We start from the raw sequence: 24,547 nt of genomic DNA on the forward strand, positions 1-24,547 counted from the left end.
GAGTCTGGCTATCATTATGTCTCTCCCTTTCATGGGTCCATTTGTGCTGTACGAATTTAGCAGAGTAATTAATTAAACAATAAATAACTAGAAAAATCAAATCTAACAGGATAAGCTCAAATCACAGATGGACTAAGATAATGACATCGACAGCTGCTGTAGAAGAAGCCGATAATACAGACATTTTCTTTTAAATGTAATGAAATGACACATGGTCAAAACATCACCAAAGGTTTCATCTACAGTTTTTCCTATCAAGCAAAATTAACTTTTTAGTTTGAACTCTGTTTTTAAACAACCATCCATCATTTTACAAAGGGAGTTCATGTTTTGTGTTTGTTTGTCTGTATCTATATTTTCCTTGAGGTTTTTGCTATTTAAATAGATTTCCAAAAGTAATTCAGATATCCATTTATAGGCATGTTATCCTATGACACTTTTCTTACAACAGCTCTTTTGCCATCCAACTATACAGCAGCTCTTGTGTGTACAACTAAAGGCACACGATGCATGTGCTGAGTTCTTGTCTATAATTATATATACAGGCCGGCTGTTCTCTATAATTCATGTGTATGTAAGCTCCAGCTGCATGTAACCCTCAGATGAATGCCTATGTGGCCTGCCTAATGCACTAGATACACTTGTTCTTAAAACATGTATTCTGCTTCCTAATCATCACTTCAGTTAGTCAGACTGGAGAGTGACTGAAAGGTCCCGCCTGTCTATCCCTTGAATATGCTACATTCCCCTCCATGCATTAGATACACTTCATAATCCCAATTCCCCACACTTTTACGCTGACTGCGAAAAACATGCTCTTGTGCATAAAATAGAGTGATGGAAGTTAATTGGATGCAGCAAAGGTGGGGCTGCAGCAAAATGGTTATCTGAAAGAAAAGAGTAAGATATCAGAAGGGAAAGACAGACGCAGTTGTGGCTATTGCTGCAACATTTACTCCAATGAAATCAATTTTCACACATTTCATTGATTAGTGGTTAAATCCCAGTTACATTGAGACATCACAAAAAGAGATGTTTTAAAACATTTGTATGCCATAAGTCAGAGACAGGTATATAATATATATCTTAGTTTTTACCCTTTACTCTCATTGCATGACTGCATCCCCCAATGGCCATTTATTCAATCTGCTGTTTTTTCTTGCTGTAACAATTTCAAAAAAGACAAGGAATACCCCTTTTATTAAATAAAGCGCTGTAAATATGACCATTTTGCTTTTATCTTTTTATCCAATGAATAATCGATCAATCAAATGAATAATCTTTTACCAAATAGTTGTTAGTTGAAGCCCTTGAAGTAACGCACTTGTATTTTCTGATTATTCTCAATGAATTAATATTTAGCGCTGCAGAGAGTAAGTTAAACCTTGGGGTGTATCTTGTGTCTTGGTCCCTGAGCTGTGCAATATTAAAACATGTGAAAATGTAAATCAGGGGTCAATTTGATGTTAACCAAAAATAAAAATTGAGCTTAAGTGTTTTTGTCATGGTCAAAAAGAGAGGGAAGCAGAGGTAGAGAAGATGGTGCAGGATGGAGGGATCAGAGGACGTGAAGAGAGAGGAGCAGAAATGTGGGGAGAGAGCCGATGCTGACCAAAGCTGACACCCCTCGGAATGCAGTGTTCACCTCCAGGGTGTGTGTGTGTGTGTGTGTGTGTGTGTGTGTGTGTGTGTGTGTGTGTGTGTGTGTGTGTGTGTGTGTGTGTGTGTGTGTGTGTGTGTGTGTGTGTGTGTGTGTGTGTGTGTGTGTGTGTGTGTGTGTGTGTGTGTGTGTGTGTGTGTGTGTGTGTGTGTGTGTGTGTGTGTGTGTGTGTGTTTTTCATGCCTCTATGCTTTTGTGGGTGTGACTGAGAAGCAAGGGAGAATATTTAAAGCTGGTTTGTCATGAGAGTGGTAAAGCAGTAGAGCCAGCACAGGCTTGATAAGGATGCAGCATAGTGATGCACAACACACACTTACACACATACACACATACACACATACACACAAACACACACACAGTGTTCAGCGGTCGTTTTGCTGCTAATGGGCACTGTTTTACAATCTGTTGCCAAACACAGATGAATAAACAATTTACCAGATAACCAGGGATGACAGCAAATGGGTCCGTTATAAAGTATATGCAATAATAACAGCAGTAGTGTTGTTGTTAGTAGTAATGATCATTTATTAGAGAACTGTTTAAGATACTAGTCTTTTTTTTTAAGGAGGGTATTTTTGTAGATTATTGAGGTATTCCTCAAGGTTTTTTATTTGATTTTATTTTTTTATTGTCTTGTATCGTACTCACAAAAATTCATTATCTTCACTATTAACTAAAACCCATCGACAGAGCCAGTTACTGTCTCACTATATGAATTGATTTGAAGTAATTAAAAGTTGCATAAAATAACGAAAAGTTATTCCCTTGACATGTCTGACTTTTCAGATACCTGTGTTTAATATCAAAATATTCCCCCCTCAAAGCATTAATTTAACATTTTGGAAAATACAATTAAATCCTTTGGTTGCCAGGCAATAAGGAGACTACAGTACAGGTATAGTTACTGCTCCCAACCAAGACATTCTTGTTTTTCTTGAATTGGTAGATTACATTATCTGTGGATTTAGCCAGAATAGCTGTTTCAAGTCATTGTGCTAAACTTAGCCAACCATAAGCAGCAGTAGCCATATGGTGCATTCACACCATATGGAAAACAGTCTTTTGCGAGTCGCGATTAAAAAAGTGAATGCAAAGGCATGGAAAGCTAATCGTGTACCCAGAACATGTATGGCACTTTTACAACATGCCCAGCAATGGTGCTTGTTTTGGTTTGTATCTCTAGGCATCTGCACTGAGATAAGCCCCGCCTCCTCTCTGGCGGATTTAGTTTGAGTGACACGAGTAAATACAAATCATGCCGCAGTCAAACAGGCGCGAGTAATGAGGTCAATCTTTACCCCGGTAGCACTCTTAGATTAATCGGACATATACGAGTGTTTCCAATCTTTTATCCAACTCTCTGCCAGAATGCAAACCAGCCCATTTCCTAAAATGTCAAACAGTGACAAGGTAAGATTGCTTGCATCTAAACTGATGTAGTTACTTAATTTCACCATTTTATAATACCTAAAAACAGGAATTCCCAATCCATGATGGTTTAAAACACCTTATTTTTAGACAGAATCTGGGAATGCCACCAACATCGAGAAGAGTAACATTGCATGTCTCTGGGGAGTTCTTCACAGCTGAGAGTGAATGTATTATGTCTGTCCTGTTAGGTAGTGTCTGGGCTTATGAGAATTCATCTTGAGAAGATAAAAGTCAAGCACGAGATGTTAGACGGCATGGTGGATGTAGGAAATGGGGCTTCCTTGTTATAGGTAAAGTCCTGTGGGAGTGTGTCTCTGAGTGAGAATGTGTCATAAGCAAACTGTCACTCAAGATGCAATAGTTTGTTTCGGCACAGAAATGAGACTTGGATTTAAAAAAGTGAAGTTTAATATTAGGAGTGTTTGCACACCTGTGGCACTTTTAATTATGAGCGAAATATTAAGAATAATATCTCGTCTACATTATCAGATCTTTTCTCCTGAGTTCTTTGGTTTCTCTTCACTGGTTGCTGAGTGATTAGAGTGTGATTGGCACTTGGATCAGAAATAGATCTCAGAGCCATGAAGAACATCACACCCTGGTACTGGAGGTGGGAGAGACAAGTTTCATTTGTGAGAATGTACCCACATACATCCTGGCAGCCGTGCATCTATACAAATAAACCTTAAACACACAAGACTCACACATCACACAGTCCCACAGCATCATTGTCACGGTTATTCAAGTGTCAGATCAGGAGTCTGAAGGCTTAATTGCCAGTGTGAGACATCGCGTGCGTGCGTGTTCAAATCTAGGCATGTGACTCAGACTGTCAGTTATATTATTATCCTAAGAGACTGCAGAACTTTCTGTTCAGAACAGATCCGCGTTATTCGACTGGTTTAAAACAGGTTTTGTGGCTTAGATGGAAAACATTTGATATCATTTTATGCTAAAATGGTTACAAAGGATTAAAAAAGACCATGAATCGATCAGGGAAAAGAAGGATCAAACATAGAGAATGAAATAAGTTGCAGCAGTACATTCATAAACAGTGGTATTGCGTTTTTCACAAAGATTTCTGACTATTCGTGCAGATGTGCCACCTACTACTTTTTTTTTATCCAAACAAATACAATTATAATTGCATTTATTTAAAAAAAACACTTAAGAAATACTTTGTAAAACACCAATGAGCCATTCAAAAATACATCAAATTAGCTTGAGCTAGATTTTGTAAGACTTGTTTTTATCAATTTCCCATTGAAAGCACCAGATGCTGAGACCTCACACATCAGAGCAGCTGGGATAGTTACTTTTTGAAAAACAATAGCAATTTAATTTAATGTTATAACATATCGTGTGTAACTGACAACATGAAGGGTTTTAAATAGAGATGAAAAAGAGAGAAGAAGTGATGGGTATAAAAAAAGAGACATATTTAATTAGATCCATATTTCAAAATGATTTACTGGAAGAACATGTCTTCCCAGAACAGTAATAACACCGTCTCATGAGCTCAGATATGTTATTCTCCCTGTTCCCACACTGCATTGATATAGTTTGAACAGTATCACTTTCTTTATTTTGTATTAAATATAATTGGATCTGAATAAAGCCTGGCATAGGTTGAAGTGCTGACATGATGGGGTTCACATGTCATAAACAAGTATAGCATTCTTAGCCTTTTCTCCACTTACTGCCTTTTAGAGACATTTAAAACATAAATGTAAAAACTCCAAATATGTTTTTTATTTTGAAGATGTTCTTCAGTCAGTAATTGTGTTAAGTCTATAATCCACTGAAACTAGCTTCCCTAGTGAAGCACTGTCAGGCATGTACTGCTGCCATCTTCGCTGCTGTCTAATTCCTGGCCTTCAGCTGTGAAACACACATTTAGGTGACATGCACAGTTACTGTAGGTACATGCCACTGTTTTTCTTATTATTATGGTTGACTCTTCTGTATGCTTAAGACAATCTGCTGTATTGTGCGTAAAATTGGAAAAATGTAAAGAAAGCTTTTGAATGTTGCCCTTTTTAATCGATACAAATTTGAAAACCTTTATACACTCAAACAATAAGTCAGTTTAGTCTCTGTTTCAGTTCAAGTCAAATATAGGGCAGTCAAATCAAACAGAAAAAACGTAATGTGTCTCTTTCCAAACGGCACAGCATCTCCCACTGTGCCTCCAAAGTATGTGTTGGATTTGGGATTCTGCTCTAAATCTGATTCAATATCAGATTTTACCCAAAATAGTATCATTGCACTTGTTGGTATAATGAAAGCCGAAACAAAGCTGTTGATTTCTCTGGAATTAAATTGTAATGGAGACATATTTTTTCCTCATTGAATCTATCATTCCCAGAAATGTGCCATGGTCTATGTCAATGCACACAACCCTGTGTTAATGTTTGAACTCATGTTAATTTGTTATGTTTTTTTATTTTCGAGAAGATTTGTAAAAAAGTTTAAGCCCACCTGCTGTTTTTATCCAATCAGCAAACCATTAGATGAAACCATTAATCATTATGCCACAAAACTTCCCAAGGACAAATAAATGAAAGAGGAGTTGGATGTGTCCCTCATCCAGCAGGAAAATATTACATTTTTAGCGTCCATGACAAAACAATTAAATTGGCAAGAGCTAGGCCAACATAGGCAATCAAACCAAATTAAATGTGATGACCCAGGATGTTTGGTGTTTGGCTGTTAATCCACAGCTGGCTTCCACAAATTCACTGTAATACAGAACTCTCTTATTCCACTGGAAATCACAATACATGCAACAAATGTTTAAAGACAAATGCAAAAGAGAAATGTGTCTATTGTTCCTTTGCTGCAGGTACACTTGTCATTAGAGAGGCTACAAGGGCAGAGATAGGAAACACTGAAACAAATTAATTCAAATGCAAGTGACAGCAATTATATATTCTCTTTTGGCTGTCCCAATCCAGGGAAATCGATACAAAAGCAGTACAATTATAAATATCCTGCAATTTTAAAAGCAGGATTAGTATGAATTAATATGACCTTTTACTCAGTAGAACAATTATCTTATTGGCTCATTCACTAACCCTCCACAGCCAGTTAAAAGACAGTAGTGTAGAGGAAGGCAGCATAGTCCAAAATAAAAAGCCACATTAATGGATGTCACATTTTAGAGGGGCAGAGATGAGTTTCTCTGTTTGTTTCTTTTTCTTACAATTTGAAGTTGTCTCACTCATTTCGCAGTGGCATGCTGGCACTGCTAATGTTCTCTGTTGTCCTGGAGAAGGTCAAAGGCATGTCTCATTTGATATGCATGGATTGAATTAGCCACTTCTGTTTGCCTGACATTAAAACATCTTTGCATTTCTGGGGAACACAAGGCAGAGGTTATTGATTTTGTGCAGGGAACATAACTGCTAACAACTGCTGCTTTCCTGTATTTTTTTGAGGGAGTCCCAGATATAGTATGACCTACTGTGTGTGCTAGGCAATGAGCATTTACCCACAAAAGCCAACAAGAATTTGTCAACATTGAAACTCGGGGATTTGGACAGTTGTTGTAGCTGTGCTATATCCGTCACAGTGGCACACTGTATAGATTCGAGATGAGATTGCTGAACCTTCACACACAGGCTTCTGATCATCAGTGGGAGGATTCCTTTACAAAGAAAGCCCACACTCACTCAGAAATGCACATGCATGCATTTTGACATTCTCACACAAGCATAAATGCTCATAGGTGAAAGTACACACACTCTCTCACACACCCATTCTTACACAGACCCCCCTCCCTCTATCTCCCCACAAACAAACATAAACACACACTTAGGGACAGTGTTAATTGCTGGAATGACTGATGAGACAGAATTACTGACAGAAGCAAAGAGGAAGAAGGGGAGAGACGGGATAGGACCGGTGGAGGAATTACGGGTTTGCAGTGAAGAGGTGGAGGAAAGGGCCAAAGCTTCATCATCATCTCCCAGGGGTGCAGGCTGAAGTGGCTTGATTATGCATTCAGCTCTTTTTGCAAAAACCACACACCTCTCAGAAAATACAGCCCTGTCAGCCTACTGCGGCACAAAGCCTCACCTTCAACTATAACATGTGTTGTGTAATTCTAATGTACAGAAAGTAGGCAAAGGAAAATGTATATATTGATTATTAAATATAAAAACTGTTTATGAATTGGGTTGATCCATTATGATTTGACATCTGGTTGATTATGATGTTCATCATGACTAATGAGAAAATATTGAACTTAAAACGTGACTTAAAAAAGGTTTATAGTTTATAGTAGCCAGTACAGCAATGCATCTCAAAACAGATATTAGGTAGGAAGGTACAATACATTCTGTGTTTTGTGCACAGTAACAGCAAAGATACTCTGTGTCAGTACAGCAGTGCAATAAACTTGAGCATATAGGCAGACACTGTTATTTACACACACTTCTAAGCATCCTTAAACAAAGCACACCATGTTTTATTTGCTATGTTCCTTGTATAGTACATACTGTACCTTACACACTACAGTATATTCCCTTTGTTAAAGACTATGTATTACTTGACATGGTTCTTGGGCACCAGAGAATTATTCCTCAAGGTTTTAGTTAATCCTTAATTCCTATTTGAACGGTATGTTGGTCCATGACCAGATTTCCTCTCATATTTGCTGTCGATATTCTTGATCATCATAAAATGAATCTGACCATACTCGTTGACACCTTGACCTTTTCACTAGTAACCCAGTCAGGACAAATGTTCTAGTTGTACAGAAGAGGTATCAAAATCAAATGTGTGATAAGTTCAGACTTGTTAGACACAGTTACACAAAAACACAAACAAACACTCTTAAAAAAACACAAGAATACAAAATCAATGATAATTTCAAATATAACTCTCCCTTTCCTAGAATCAAGAAAGTTTTATTTATTTTGTCAGCTATCAAATATAACTATTTCTACAAACCGTGCTAGAACGGACTAGAATGGTAAAGGAATAGCTCATCCCTTTGCTCTCTCTAAAGATTGACGAAAAAAAGCCAAGAACCATTCATAAAGTTTTGAATGAACACATTCGATTTTGTTTGTCTTATCAGTACATAACATCAAACTGATGTTTAATGAGGATCTGTTTACCTTCTGACGGAGCCAGGTTTGGCGTTTCCAGTCTCACAGTTAAGCTAAAAGGAATTATGGCTGTAAGTTCATATTGAGGGGACATACCGTATCTAAGAGCTGTATCAACCTCTTATTTAAATCTGAAAAGGGAATGTCAATAGGCATGTTTGCACAGCTATTTAGTTAGGTATGTCTTTATACATCAGGCAGGAAACTCAAGAAGTGCCTGAGGAAATGTGCAGTCTGTGTTTTTGTCTCTCTTATCTATACGTTTATTCTTGTTTTTGCCCGTAGCATTCTAATTTGTGTCTATAAACAATCTGCTTGAATTGCTTTTACTTAGAATTGGATAAACTAACTGATAAGTTGTAACCACTAACAGACAGCAATCGCCTCACCACAGACTTTTACCGCAAAGAGGAAAACATCACAGTGACGCCGGTGAGAGGAGCCATCTACAGCCCACGCTACCCCAACGCTTACCCCCGCAATCTGCTGTTGTCATGGAAACTGCTGTCCCCACCTGGGAGCCGCATACACCTGGAGTTCGACGGACACTTCGGACTGGAGGAGGCTGAGAATGAGGTCTGCAGGTAAGACACAGGATTGAGGGAGGGATGATCTCAGTAGATTCGAGCTTAGTAGCAAAACAGACAGAATGAGACACGGACAATACCTGAGTGGAAGTTAGAAGGATACAGGTACTAAAGAAGAGCAAGTCTTGATGAATTACAAGCTGCTGTAAAGGAGGAAAGTCAGATGAAAGTAACTAATGATGCAGAGTGTGAGTAAAGATATGATGGATTGGACTGTTTGGAAGATAACAGGAAAAGTTTATGGAGCAGAAATCTCGAGTTGAAAGGCTGTACAACAACAACAACAACATCAATAAAATATGTAAAAATGATCTGATGATGTATTCATATTAGTGCGCCAGCTAAGGATGTAAGGGGAACTAATATAATGAAGGTGTTGGGAATGGATGGATAGTTGAAGTTTGCTTTTTTGGCAGGAAGAAGTTTGTCCTTGAGGTTTGAGGGTAGGAAATAGACTTTTTAATCCCCATATGCAACTCAGCCTTCTTTGTAAGCACTTTGCTGAAAAGACAATAGGGAGCAGCAGGGGGGAGAATTTGGAAAGGGTTAGCCTTACCCGGTTTTTGAAATCTGGTGTGTGTGTGTGTGTGTGTGTGTGTGTGTGTGTGTGTGTGTGTGTGTGTGTGTGTGTGTGTGTGTGTGTGTGTGTGTGTGTGTGTGTGTGTGTGTGTGTGTGTGTGTGTGTGTGTGTGTGTGTGTGTGTGTGTGTGTGTGTGTGTGTGTGTGTGTGTGTGTGTGTGTGTGTGTGTTGCACTAATTGACTGTAGCATTGATTGCTGGAAAGTTTTTCTCACAACCTTTCCTACAAAAGGATTGTTGTCCTGAAGTTTGCCAAGGTGGCTTTTAGTGATTTAACATTTTGATTACCATAGTTTAAGTATCAAAGACAGTACAATCAACATCAATTGTGCTTAGCAGTGTCAGAATGAGCTGTACGCAATAACTTTGAGGGAAATTAGTTTAACAAAGTGGGTCTTATTTCGTAGTGCATATTTTTTTTTTTCTAATGTCCGCTGAATTCCTAAATGTCACAGTATTTTATTTTCTAAAGGATAAAAGGTACAAAAATAAGCCCCCTGTTTATAAGCCAATTAATTTCCCTCAATGTTAATTCCTTTATTGGTGAAGACACCTTCATGTTTAACCTTTTCTTTTTGTTGCAATGTGACATTTTCATCATCCATCTTTTGCTCTTCCCTGCCACACATTCATCTTCCTCTCCATCACCATCTCTCGCTCCAGGTATGACTTTGTTGAAGTGGAGGACCAATCAGAGACCAGCACTATAATTTGGGGTCGCTGGTGTGGACAGAAGGCACCGCCTATTCTCAACTCCAAATCCAACATGCTCAGAGTCACCTTCAAGTCTGACGATTACTTTGTTGCAAAGCCGGGATTCAAAGTCTTCTACTCCCTGCTGGTGAGAGCACTTTATCACCCACACACACACACACACACACACACACACACACACACACACACACACACACACACACACACACACACACACACACACACACACACACACACACACACACACACACACACACACACACACACACACACACACACACACACACACACACACACACACACACACACACACACACACACACACACACACAATGATTTGTTACATGGGACACAGCTTAAAGGTTTTATTATTATTTGTGTCACATCGGGTTCAGCCCAAGTACCACTGCAATGCTTGAGGTAAAGTACTGAGATGGGATCATGGGAGCAGATATGTCGATGGGAGAGGAGGAAGGGGGAGAGGGAGGATCTAGTTACACTGTCAGTGTAATGCCAAAATGCATTAGCCAACTATTCTTTTCTCACACGTCCACTCGACAGTAGAGGAGAGATGCAGTGATAGGGGAAACAGGGGAGGAGGGGGGGTGACGATGAGAAAGTGTTCGCTTAAAGGCTGTCAAACAAACGGATAAGGAGATTAACTTTGTCATTCTGTCAGGGAGAGAAAAGAAGAAAGAGAGGGACTCTGATTTGAAGATGTTCTCCCACTTTATAATGGGGAGGGAAAGAGCAGCTGTTGTAATGTTCTCCGGTTTTCTCCTTTAGTGCAGAGGAGAGAGAACGGAAGAGACTTATGCGGCTTTCACACCAGCGCTTTTCCCTTTCTAGCTCCGAGCTAGAACTTTTCTAGTTCAGCTCCGGTTTCCCTTTTCTGCTCCCGCTCTGTTCACACCGCCCAGAGCCTGACTGGTGTGGTGCAGCCGCTGCATCATGACGTCACCGTTTACATCGCTGATTTGCTCCCCAACGGGGCTCACAACAACGGCGGACTGCGTCGGGTCGATGATCGTGTTGCTTTTAATCACACGAAGTCAGATTAAATAAAATAAAGACTTCCCCAAGCTTATACTTTTCTCCAGAGTGCCGTGGTTCATTGTTATTAATGTGTTTCAGCGGCATTTACCGACCGCTGCAGTGCTGGTTGCTATTCCACGGGAGTTTATTCTCCCATTAGCTCCCATTAGCTCCCGGTTAGCTCACACTGCAGCGGCCGCTCTAAAGTATTCACTGTCTGACTGTCACACAAGCAGCTGATACATATCCCCAATTCCCCTTAATTGTGTGTGTCAGTCTGAATTGACGCTGTTTGGCATCACAACGCTGTTATTAAAGTGTCTCTGGTATAAAATGGGTGATGTTAGCATAGCAACCGAAGGTAAACTGACTACTTGCTATGGCATAAGCCGTTTTCTACTGGCACATTTTACCGGCGTATTTTTCATTATGATTCTACTTGTGATAGTCCGACACGACAACCTGTGCAGCCCATGTATTGATTCCATCCGATAGCTGCTATAATACAAAACAAAACCTCTGCCTGCTCTCCACAATGATCAATAACAGCGAACGGATGGTCAAAGTAAGGTACAAATAAACAGAATCACACGAAGCCTGGTTAGTGTTGCCTGACTTTATAAAGTGTGTTTCTTTTTATAAATGTGTGGTTGCCTTCTAGTCACTTTGCTCAGCACTACTGCTTGTAGGCAGGCATGACGAGACTCTTCAGTCGACCCATGTTCAGGGGAGGTGGGTTTAGTTTCCTGCACGCCTCGACGTAAGCGACGCCGCCTCTTAGCTCCGAAGCTCTTGCCTTAGAGAGACCGACAATTTTTTTGGAGCTGGAAGTGAACCTGATTCCGGAGCTAAGAGGCGGCGCCGCTGGGGTGTGAACAGGAAGAACCGGTACTTGTCAGGCTCCAGCTCCGAGCCAGAGCTGAAAACGTGTTGGTGAAAGGGGCAATAAAAACACGGACAAGGTTGAACCGGTGGCATCGCCTATTATCTGGGAAAGAAAGTCGAAAAAAAGAAAATTGTATGAGCACAGATGGAGTAAAGGCCAAGACAGAGAGAGAAATACTGCATCCTTCACTTTCATGCCATCTCTTTTTACATTATAGCTCCAGCAATAACAGTTACCCAGGCTCTCATCACAATTTGTACTAAAACCTCTACACTTCCCCAGCAAAAACATTTATTTTCTCTCTCCCGAAATACAAAGTTCCAAGACTTTTTACTTGAGTGATAAGCTGTCATCATTCCATGGGTTTTTGTTTGTCAACACTTTATAACTTCCCTACCCTGTCAGATAAATTCATTGGTTTCTGTAGAAGACGTTAACATTAATATAATTTCTTTGTTTTGTTTTTAAGCAAATGCCACTCAAACTGGAGTAAATAATTCATTTTTGGAGGATATTACAACTGCAGATCAATACACACTTGTAGTTAACTAGTATTTATGGCAGAAGGCCGGTAAGGGATGAGGGATGTAATCACCTACAGTGCCCATGTTTATCTTAGTGAAGTAAAATGACTGACTAAGCCTTAGTAGATTTTAAACATCAATATCAGAGAGGAATAAGTTACTTGTATCACGCTTAGCTAACATAGTTATGCATTCTCCTTTAAGCAGAAGTAACAATTCCACAATGTAAAAATACCCAAAAGAAAGTCTTCCCAGTTTTAATTAATCCAAGAAACAGAAGTATTGGATGACAACCATAAGATTGCTATGTTGGGTTAATATTAGTGATGCATTCATGTTTAGGCTACTGTTGGTTGAACTGAAGCAAAGTAGATCAATAATCCTGTTTTTCCCCGTATGTTAGTAGTTCACATAATTTACAAAACATTAAAACATCAAACAACAGCAACAAATCCCTATAGTGTATTCTTAACGATGTCCAGACACCAAGATTAAGGTGGCGTCCTTATTGAAGGCAAATCAAATCAAGACAATCACAGAAATGCAGATGACCTCCAAAGCCCCACACCACAACAAATCCACGGGTTGCCATAGCAACATGGCACAAAGTTCTAAGGGCACCACAGCCACAAACGTGTGTGTGTGTGTGAGACAAATGTGTGTGTGAGATAAATGAGCCCCCAAAGAACCTCTACTGAAACCACCAGCAAGCAACTTCACACTGTTCAACCCAACATGATGACAACAAAGTAAAAGTTCCCCAAACTATAACTCCCTTATCTCTCTCTCTCAGACGTTCTCTCTGCTGCCTTCTCGTCTTCCCTCCCTCCCCTCCTCACCCTTTGTTATTCCTCCTCTGGTCAAATAAACGCAACTCTGTGTAGAATCCAACTCCTGAGGTTTATCTTATTGGATCCGTTTTACCCATTTTTCAAAGAGCCCGTGTTTTTGAGTATGTGTTTATATCTTTCCAACACACACACACACACACACACACACACACACACACACACACACACACACACACACACACACACACACACACACACACACACACACACACACACACACACACACACACACACACACACACACACACACACACACACACACACACACACACACACACACACACACACACACACACACACACACACACACACACTTTAGCTAGACTGGAGCTGTGTGTGTGGCTTAATTTAGCAGGTCTAATTTGTTCTCTCTAGACCTGTCGAACAGATAAGACGGAGGAGGAGAAGAGGCAGCCAGAGGAAAGGAGGAAGAGCGAGGCAGAGAGAGAATGAGCAGAAGCAGCATTGGAAGGAGAGAACAGGTGTCTGAGATGGTATCAGCATGTCAGCTAATCACTGAAACAACCTGAACTGAGAGCAGCAGACAGAGAGAGGCATGTGTGAGGTAGTGAGCTATGGAATGGACTGTGGTTGACTAGATAAAGAAGAATACATGAGGGGAAGCAAAAGAGTGTCAGTGTGAGATAAAAAAAAAAGGAGAGTGGAGTCACATGAAAGCATACAGGGAAATAAGAGTAAACCCTTGCCATGTCAAAATGTGTGTGGGTCTAATTTTAAACCAGAGCAGCCACACTATGAACTCTTATCACGAGTGTGTCAAAATAAGAAAACTGTGTTATTTGAGGCAAAGCAGAGGATGTGAAATGCGGTAAAAATGGCGTTTATTGCTGCCGTTAATGACTTTTTGTGGCTGCTCTTTAATTAGAGGAGCGTCGTGTCACTGCAGTGTATGTCTTTTCTCTTTCTTCTTACTAAAACTTTTCAACACATACAGAAATACAGGATAAATAGGAAGTTGTTAAAGTAATGTATTTAGAGCCTGATCAGTTCAACCCCCTTGATGAGCTGTTGATGACAGAGCCCTGATCTGTTTGGTTGAGGAAGCGGTGTCAGTAGAAGCCATGAAGATGAACACTTGTCTTGCTTGTCGTACATAAAGGCGAGTTATCGATGTTTGTGTTGTTGCTGCACTGTTATTGTTATAACTTAACTGCTGAAGTGCCCATTTACTCTTCATTTTCCTTTTCTTCATTTTTAGCCGATACCAAACAGCTTCAGGAGCATGCACACTGAGCTGGAGGTTTACGTAGACTTGCATGTAGCATGGAAAAACCAAGACAAATAGCAATTCGATTTGTCATCTGACTTATGGAGACACATATATTACATTTTGTCCAAGTGTAAAGTATATTACAAATCCCAATTGTATTCATATTTAAAACACTTGAAATTAAATTGACAGCACATTTCAGAACAGGGCTAAATATCCTTGGACTTTTTTGTCCAATATAAAAACACAGTGCTCCCTCCAACAAATACATACGAGCATTGTCTGCAATCAAACAGAGGCCTTACTCAATATTCTGGTCACTGTTTCTGCCCTAATTCACTATTCTTTGATTCTTTCCAGATCTTGCTTTAAGCCGGTGTGATTTGTCTGCAGTGCAGGTTCAAATCAAGCAATAAGTGCTTCTGATTGCATAAGATAAAGATTTTAGGAACCGTTTGCTTAGAAAGGCTCAATGAAACCTCAAGACTGCACAAAAACATTATATTTATTGTGTAGAGAAGTTGCTCTCAGTTGATCTTTGTAAGGCTTGACAATTGTATAGATTTTGTATTGTGTTTGTTTGTCTCCCATATTGATTTTGGCTGTGTTGGATCATACAAGTAACAGTAATGTATTTTTGATGGGTATTCCAGAGAAGTGCTGCTAGCCAGATGCAGCGGGAAATTACGATTGATCAGGAAATAGGATCCAAGCTAGTTCCCAGAATCCCATAGTCATTCAACATGTGTGATTCTCATACTGAATGGGGATTCCTCAGAATTTCACACAAAATGATACCAACAACACCCCATTGTGTGAGCATCTACTAACTTCAATGTCCTTTGGCACTAAGTGAGATAACCGGTCATGCGGAGTAAAAGTGGACAGGGATATGCTCTTGCCTTCCTCCCCATCTACCCCACACCTAACCCTCAGACACTCAAGTGTCCAACTGTACAAAATGGGGGTTGAAAAGGGCAGCTCCCTGGTGTCCCCTCCACTAGACTGCAACTGTAAATAACAATCTATTCCCTCACCACCGGAGAATATGGCAACCTCACCAGCAATATTATTGTTCAGCCTCCTAAACAAATATTATACATGATATTTTGTTCAAAGTTGATTCAAAAACAATTCAGCTACAGAATGAGCTTCTTAGCAACTTCATTGCGAAAGCACTAGGATGGGTTAAATGCAGAGGTCCAATTGCACTGTGTGTGTTGTGTGCATGGACATGTGTGTGACAAATAAAGAGGGTTTTATCCTCCGATTCTAATCTAATCTTCATAAAAAATCCATTTATGACTACTACATATCTAAATGCTACATTAACATGTATATACTGCTTGGTTTAGCAAAACTGTAAGCAGTGAATCTGAGGTTTAAAAGGGTTTCCTTACTCATAGCCTGTTTTGTCTGAAAACTCTGCTTCACTAAGGCTTGTCTATAAACCTTAAGCCTCAGACAGGTAGAGAGCGGCTCAGGCCCAACCCATGCAAGAGAACATTTCCATTCAACTAGAACTAGAGATACAAATGTGATTCGTAATTTGAGAGGGAAAAAGTGTGGTACTGTAGCTGTCAGGGACTTCAGACTGATCGGAGGTTTACAGTCCTCCCTCCTAATGTTCTGTCTCATAAACCTTTTTCCAACCATAAGTGTCCCAGATGTGTTTGATGAAGCATTTAACCTTAAAAGGAAATGAGACAAGGAATCTGTAAACATGCATTTACTCGCACAAACCTTCTGAACTCAATCGCAGCTGGCTTGAATGTACAAGTGCATTTATCCAAAGGCTACATCTGTTTAACAAAAACTTTTGCACACAGACAAGCGTTGATGCCAATTATATTACATTAGCACGCGTGCACACACACACACACACGCACACACACACACACACACTGAGGGCACGGTGTCTTTGAAGTGCGTTTGAGAAAGATTTACTGTTCCATATTGACCGCGGATGGTATTTAAGACTCTAAAAGAGATTGGAGTGCCAGTTGAGTTGATGTACTGTGTGTGTGTGTGTGTGTGTGTGTGTGTGTGTGTGTGTGTGTGTGTGTGTGTGTGTGTGTGTGTGTGTGTGTGTGTGTGTGTGTGTGTGTGTGTGTGTGTGTGTGTGTGTGTGTGTGTGTGTGTGTGTGTGTGTGTGTGTGTGTGTGTGTGTGTGTGTGTGTGTGTGTGTGTGTGTGTGTGTGTGAGCGAGAGAGAGAGAGAGGGCAATGGAGACAGTAAGACAGAGATAGAGGAAGAAAGAAAAATACAAATAATTTGTGCATGTGTGCCAAATATGTCAGTCTGATGAGTGTTTTTATGATCTAAACATGCTTTGACCAGAGTCTGACTGCTTCCACAAACACACAGAAAGGCATGCTGGGACCGGCTTCACTGGAAATTCTTTTAGGATCATACTGACAGTCAGTCAGCCAGCTACAGACAGATACCTGAGAATCTTGGATAACCGTACATAACATGTTGAGCTCCACCCCAAGACAACTATTTTGAGATAAAGAGAAAAGGAGCATTTCAGTGATATATAGAATTAATTTGCCTTAGGCTGCACCTCGGAACTTTTTACATGTGGATTCATTTCTGTTTTTTAACCTCAGACGTCACTCACAGTAACTGTAATAAAATATTATGTACCATATGAATGAATGCCATTTTTGAGAAATGAAAAATCATGTGGCTAAATAACTAAAGTGCAACAATGTTTTTGCGTCCGTGGGCTATCTAACAGAACAGATACACTTTCACTTTCAAAGCAGTTTCAGCAACAACAGGACTTTTGTGCATAGCAGAGCAAAAACCCGTAGGTCACTACGCCCTAACACAGGATCATGATTATATTATTCTCACCTAAATCATATACACAGTTGCTTTGGGAACTATTGGCAAATGCTTTATTTTACCTTAAGTCCTCAATCATTCATAATCTCAAGTTATCTGAAAAACCACTTGACCTTTTTTTAAAAAGGTACTCAATTCATTTGGTGTCTCAATGTCTGCTCAATTGACCAACTGATGAATGGTTATTCCTGTGTTCCTCTCCTGCAGTATGAATCTCCCCGGCCTGCGTCCAACACCAACTGGGAGGCCGTCACCATGCTCATGTCGGTGAGTCATGCACATTCGCACTTTATAAATAGTTATATATTAAAATAAAAAATAAAAATGTATGATGATCTCAGCCAAAGATATCAGAGAGATATTTTTTCGGCAAAAAAAAGAGCCATCAAATTAGCCATTTAAAATACAAATACATATATTGGTATAAATGTGTCTTTAGTAGTTATATAAAACATAAAAATAAATGTACAGCTAGGAAAATCTTATCACTATCTTCAGTGTTGTTTGAAGACCTTTAATTCCTTTGTTCCAAACTACGTTTTGATAACTGCATATACCATTATAGAAAAAATAACATGATATTTCAAAACCAACAGCCAACCTGCCTTCCAACCATGTCAGCTCACATATAAGTGTGTTCTTAAGCACAGCAGGGAACAATGGCTACACTAATGAATATGACAAATGGGCCATTTGCATAGGCTAACCCACACAGAATGCATTCATGCATTTATATACTTGAGCATGAAGCCTAAGATTTAAAATGGCATGCTTCTATAGTCTAATGTTTTTATACATCAGTGTAATCTGTGTGTGTTCGTGTACAGTATAAGAGTAGTGGGGTTCAGTGACATATGTGACCGTAATAATTAGTATGCGTTGGGCCGTGTGGCAGTTTTTCCTGCATGGATCGATGATGGTTAAATGTGTGTGTGGGTGTATGTTTTCCATGGTTAGGTATGTCACTGCCAGTAGAGATGGGCGTCACATGTAGTCTCCTCCATTTTATATTCAAATGGCCCTGAACTAATTTGTAATCATGAGTTTCTCCCTGGGATTTGTGATAATTTTACATTAGGGTTCTTGGTTTTTCCTTAAATCAGAAAATACAAATAGCGATATATTAATTCTTTCATCTCTTCACCTCTCATTGGTTTTCAAAATTCCTGACTCATATTGTAAAACAAACAAAAAAAATTACAATTTATAGTGGAAATTAAAAAAAAAAAATTGTATCAGATGGCAATATTTCGTTTATTTGAAAAAAAATCTAATTGAGCATTTGACTTGTCTTATGTGGTGCCATAACATGGTTTACATACACACATTTATTGCAAACAATATCATAAAACGTTGATTTCAATGTATACTTATTAAGTCCATGTATTGAACTTAGCTCTTACAATAAATGTTAACTTTGAAACTAAGTGTGAAGCTGACAATTGAGCGGCCCGACCAAGCAAGGAGGCAGAACGTCCAAAATACAACCCGGTGTGGGCATTTATTAAATCATAAATATATGACACAGCCTCAATCTGCTGCCCACGTGAACACGGTCACCAGCCACCACAAGGATCTCACACACACTACCAGCCTCTAACAAGAAAACGGCACCTAAATACACACACAGACCAACAAGACACAGGTGAGGGGGGGAGCAATTAGACACAGGTGGGGGGGAGGAGACAACACAGGGCACCAGGTGCAGACAATCCAGCAACAGACAAGGGGAAAGGGAACACTTTTCAGAATAAAACCAGGAACGAGAGACAGACAAACTAGTTACATCAATTACATATATTCCCATGCTTCCTGTGCAATGTTTTTAGTGTTATATTACCCGTAACGGAGGCCGAGATCTATGGGCCCAGAGATCACCTCCGTAACACTAAGTCTTAGTAAACTTCAGTTTTCATGTTGGTCTCCATCTCAGCTGCATCTCTGTGTATACAGCTGCTGCGTGAGTTGTCCCCTCGCTGTCCAGTAACTTTTAAATGAGGTCACACTTTATTTCTATAAGCATAATAATGGTGGAACAAACCAACACATTCCAAGGAGCTTTTGACACATAGCTCATGTGCTGTTGGTATTAATGTATGAATTAACAATTGCTGAAGTAAGAATGTGCCTAAATGAATATTATAATTGGTCATTTTGTCTTTGACTTTTGTTATCTGCAGGACAATGCTGAAAGGCAGATGCCAGTGGCAGTCACCGAGGTTCCATTCTCATTGGAGGATTTGGACCGGACCATTGCTGCCTTTGAAACCGTAGAGCAGCTGTTCAGGTCGCTCAGCCCAGACACCTGGAGACAGGACCTGGACAGCATCTACACTCAAACACACATACACTATAGATCCAGGGCCTATCATCTGGCGAGCAGACAGAATAAAGGTAAGATATACTTTACATCTCCAAAGTTTATAAGCCATACATTAAACTGTCCAACAAATACATATAAATAATCTTGAAGAGATTCAGTTCAGACACAATGAAAGCAAACATACACTGTCGTTGCATGACAATAATCAGTTTCACCGTCAATAATATAAATGCTGACACCAGAATTAGCTGACACATTACAAGATAGTTTAAAAAACCAAACTGAAATTCAACACTATGCAAAAAAGTACACATTTGTTGGATAATATCAAACTATAAACAAATCAAAAGTCAACATTTAAGGAAGGCTTCAGTTCTGCAGCATTTAAATAGTCATACATGTACCATGTCCCTACAATGTGTGTACATCCAGCAGATTTGCATATCACCTACTATACAAAAGATGAAAATGAAAAACTAATTATGCGAAATGTAAAATATTGCCTAAATGGTGAAGTGTAAAAAGGCTGTAAAATGAGTGAATGGAGATAATAACGCAAAATGTGTTTTTTCATGTGATTGAAAATCCCAAAGATAATACCAGGGAGAAAATTGTTCAGACATAAAAATGTAATTTGGGGTTTTAGTTTTTCACTTGACGAAATGATCATATGCATCCATCTGATTCTCAAGCACATGCAGAGATGTTTTTCTTTGAATGTAATGAGACGTTCAATACAAATCCTGACTACAGGTCCAGTATTCACACATAAAGTCAGTCAAGTTCATGCAGGACGATTAGAGTGGTGTCTTTTGATCCCATTTGATTGTGCTACAGATGGTGATCCTCCACAACTCTGCTGCACTCACAGTATTTCTCTGCAGACTGGTGCAGTCACTGGTACAGTAGCTGGTGTAATAAAGGAGGGGGGGGAGGGGGGGGAGAGCGTGATGCCTCGTGCTGTCCAAGGATGAGCCACACAACATGAGGCCCATTCTTACATATTGCGCCTTACATAACACTCAGTGGTACAACATTGCAGCGGACAAAGTTAACGGCTCGGTCACTTTAAAGGGAAGTAAGTCTGGGATGGAGCCATATTACTGCTTTGCGATGAAACATTTACAGAAATGGAGAAAGAAAATTGGCTTAAAAGAACATTCAGATGGTTCTGGATGTGAAAGCACTTTTTGAACTTGAAAGGTAGACATATAAAAGTAAAATGTAAATGTTTGCCCTTTTTCTAGTATTTAGAAATATAAAACATCAATAGTAAAAAAAAAAAAAAAGGAAGCAGCTCCTGCTGAGTGGTGATGCAACGACTGTAGCCTGAATACAGTCGTTGCATCATCAAATGAGCAGTTTGCCCTCTCGTGGGTTGAAAAGTGAGTCACTGATTGATTTAAGGTGACACGGAAACAGCGGGTTCAACGCAATTCTGGACCTGGAGTCACTGACGCAATAGATGTTGCCTAGAAATGCACATAGCGGCTGTCTTAACACGAATATGCTTATCACACACAGACGTCACACAATCATGGGGCATGAGTGTGTCCAGTAAAATGACTTTTAAAGGAGTGCTTTTCACTCCGTCTCTCACCTGTTCCCCCGTATCTCTCTCTCCCTCTTTCTACCCAGTGGCCCTCCTGGACCTTAGTAAACATTTGTGTCTGACAGCAAATCTATTTCTATTTATCAGTGCATGCTCGTGCTGACAGGCATTAAAAGGTCTATATATTGGGAGTTTGTGCATGCTGCAGCACTACAGAAAGGTGCATATGGTACAGTAGGTGCTGCAGGTATTTCATCCACGGTACGGCGTAGCTTTCTCTAATTGGAAATTCAACCTGTGCAGCGAAGCAGAAATGTGCCTCAGTCAGCAGCTTAGCTTTGTTTTCATTAGGGGACACACACTCAGTAGCTCACGCCCACCTTTGTTCCCATGAAGGACAGTAAGCCTTATTATAATATAAATTGGGATACTTTTAAGTCCAAGTAACTAACACATATATAATTCACAAACAATAATAACACAAACCCTTGTCAACAACTTTAGGGCAGAAACTTATTTGATAATTTTCCCTTTTTCATGTTGGTGTGAACAACATAGCACTTTCTGCAGTCGTGCTTTCTCTGGGTCTTGCTGTTCCTGTCTGTCGTTTCTCCTCCACACGCTGACAGGGTTCCACGCCACTGCCTTTCTGAGATTACACTTATTCCCTTTAAAGAGACACAAGCTCGGCCATGCAAGCGCAGGAACACGAACAGTATACACCCCAACACATTCAGGCATGACGTGTGCCTTTGTCTTCACTGATACAGCGTAAAAATGCAACACACACACACACACACACACACACACACACACACACACACACACACACACACACACACACACACACACACACACACACACACACACACACACACACACACACACACACACACACACACACACACACACACACACACACACACACACACACACACACACACACACACACACACACACACCTGTTGTTCCCTGCATTGAATGAGTCTGTCTCGATGATTCAATGTTCTTTTGAATCTGCTTCTTTACATCAAGCCTTTCATCACCTTGGGAGAGGTAGACAGACATTACAAAGGTTAGAAACACGTGTTATGATTTCTGCATCACAACTCTGCCATCAACAACAATATAACCGTCGCTTGTTGAAAGTCGGCTATTTTGCTTCTCACTAAAATCACAACAAAAAACAACAGCAAAGATGGGTCCACTGCCATCTATATTTTTCACAACAAAGGAAGAAGCAGCAAACAAAAATCTAAAATTTGTTTTTGAGACAAAGTATTTCGCTCCTCCTGCATTTGCTGTATTTTGAAGAAAAACATGCATTGCTATTCTACACTCAAATGTCAAATGTCTTCAAGCCCATACATTGCATCTATCTGTTGCTACAGTATATGATGGGGTTAAAACCAGGTCATACAGTGGAGTTTCTACATGACTAGAATAGTATAGCAAAGAGTCTGTATTTTCAGTTTCTCTTAATATTATTTAAAATGACCGGATTGATATAAACTCAAAAGTGATATTTTTCCAATTATCCAAGTACACACCGATAAATCCCCTGATTTTGTTAAACCTGAAAAACATACTGTTAAGTATCAGTTGTCCTTTTTGAACCTGTTATTACTCACACAGATGCAGACATGAACTAAAAATGTATTTTCTATCAGCCCATTATATCTAATATTATTGTTTATAATCTGCCATGCAACTGTAAAGGGCTCGAATGAAACACGGGTAATGTTACCACTGAGATGGAAGCACAATCAATGATGTTGCTAAAACAATTGATTATATTGCCTGCTCTTATCTTTTCATTGTTCACCGGCTTCCCACATGTTTTATGTCATGAATTGAAACCCCTTCAGCAAAGACTTCTTTTTGTGAACAATTGCTTATTGATTATCAATGCCATTATGCTCTCCTTGACCCCATTGCACTTCCCTTTGGTTCCTTACGCTCACTCTTATTATACTAATGACGAGGATATGCGATTTCTAGGCAGTTTCTATTGCATGACTGATCTTTATGGTTGCAGCAAAGCTCAAAAGCCAATGCAAGCCAATCACAAGAAATGGTAGCTCTATTTCACCTCAAATATTGATCTAGGCAAGTCTTTATTCTCGTATTGGGTTATAAAAGCCCTTTCCACTTCATTGAAGGGAAACATTTAGCAATGACCAAATAAAACCTAATTCATCTTCACTTCAAATGAACTCCTGTGAAAAAATATTTTACTTGTTTCAAGAAATGATTATCCCATTTCACACTATTTTGCTTACCCTTACTACCCTGCTTCTCTCTTCTTTCAGTCTGATAATGCTAAAATGTCTCAACACTGCTTACTCCAAGCCAAATTACATAACATATAAACAATTGGTGATGAAGCCACTTACACCCCAGTTTTAGTGAACCTACTAAAATAAGAAGATAACATTACTTGGGAGGCCATTTATGGTATGGGCATTAAATAGCTTCAGACTCAAAATAGCATGTATTGTGCGTAGACACAGTCCACTATCAGTCTCTAAAGGGCAAGCTCTACTCACTACTCTGTTCAAAAGTCTAGCGCCCTTTACCTATTCTCTTGAACAGGGGACACTTGCATTCGACCATACCGGTAAATGCATCAGCAATTGTTTTCTTGTCATGTTGCTTTTGCTGAGAGATTGTTCAGTCACTCTCTCCTAAAGTGAAGCACCAGAATGAAGTCCAGTGGATGTCTGCCCTGGCCCTTAAAACTGTCTTTTATAAAGCTCAGCAGACCATTAAGGGAATATCCTTGCCTTTTTACGTGCTTTTTTATAAGTGCAGTAAATAAAACAAACAAGGGGGAACAAATAGAGCTAGAATCAGTTCTGCTTACACCGAAGCTTCATAAGAAAAGCACAGCCTGTCCTCCTACAAAAAACGACCAAATAGGTAGATTGTTTAAACAGCTTAGATTACGACTCATAGCCACGTGTTAAAGTGTAGCACCTCTAGTGGTCGTGTAAGAAACAACATGCTCCCGTTTATTTGTTTATTCACAAATAACCCTCTCTGGAAAATCCTAAATTGTAGAATAGTTTGGCCATTAAAATGCTTTTTGATTAGATTTCTAGCGAGAAGTGTATATTGTACTCTTAGAATCCACGTCCAGTCGATGTGTAGGATCTATAGTTTGATCGATATTTACGAAGATGCTTTGAGGTCTCGCCAGGA

General features: G+C 39.6%; 1 protein-coding gene across 2 annotated transcripts in view; it reads left to right on the forward strand.

Annotated features, from left to right (window-relative positions):
• The window catches only part of pdgfd (platelet derived growth factor d), a 48,435-nt gene that overhangs the window by 15,856 nt on the left and 8,032 nt on the right, over nt 1–24,547 (forward strand). Inside the window, exons 2-5 of one of the 2 annotated variants that reach the window (XM_079674722.1) lie at nt 8,582–8,792; nt 10,038–10,215; nt 17,676–17,735; nt 19,649–19,862. In XM_079674722.1, coding sequence (XP_079530848.1) covers nt 8,582–8,792; nt 10,038–10,215; nt 17,676–17,735; nt 19,649–19,862 — 663 coding nt within the window. The remainder of the gene's footprint in view (nt 1–8,581; nt 8,793–10,037; nt 10,216–17,675; nt 17,736–19,648; nt 19,863–24,547) is intronic. The other variant, XM_079674723.1, reaches the window with a different exon arrangement.

Source organism: Notothenia rossii, assembly GCF_949606895.1.
Source record: "Notothenia rossii genome assembly, chromosome: 4".
NCBI classification, from domain to species: Eukaryota; Metazoa; Chordata; class Actinopteri; order Perciformes; family Nototheniidae; genus Notothenia; species Notothenia rossii.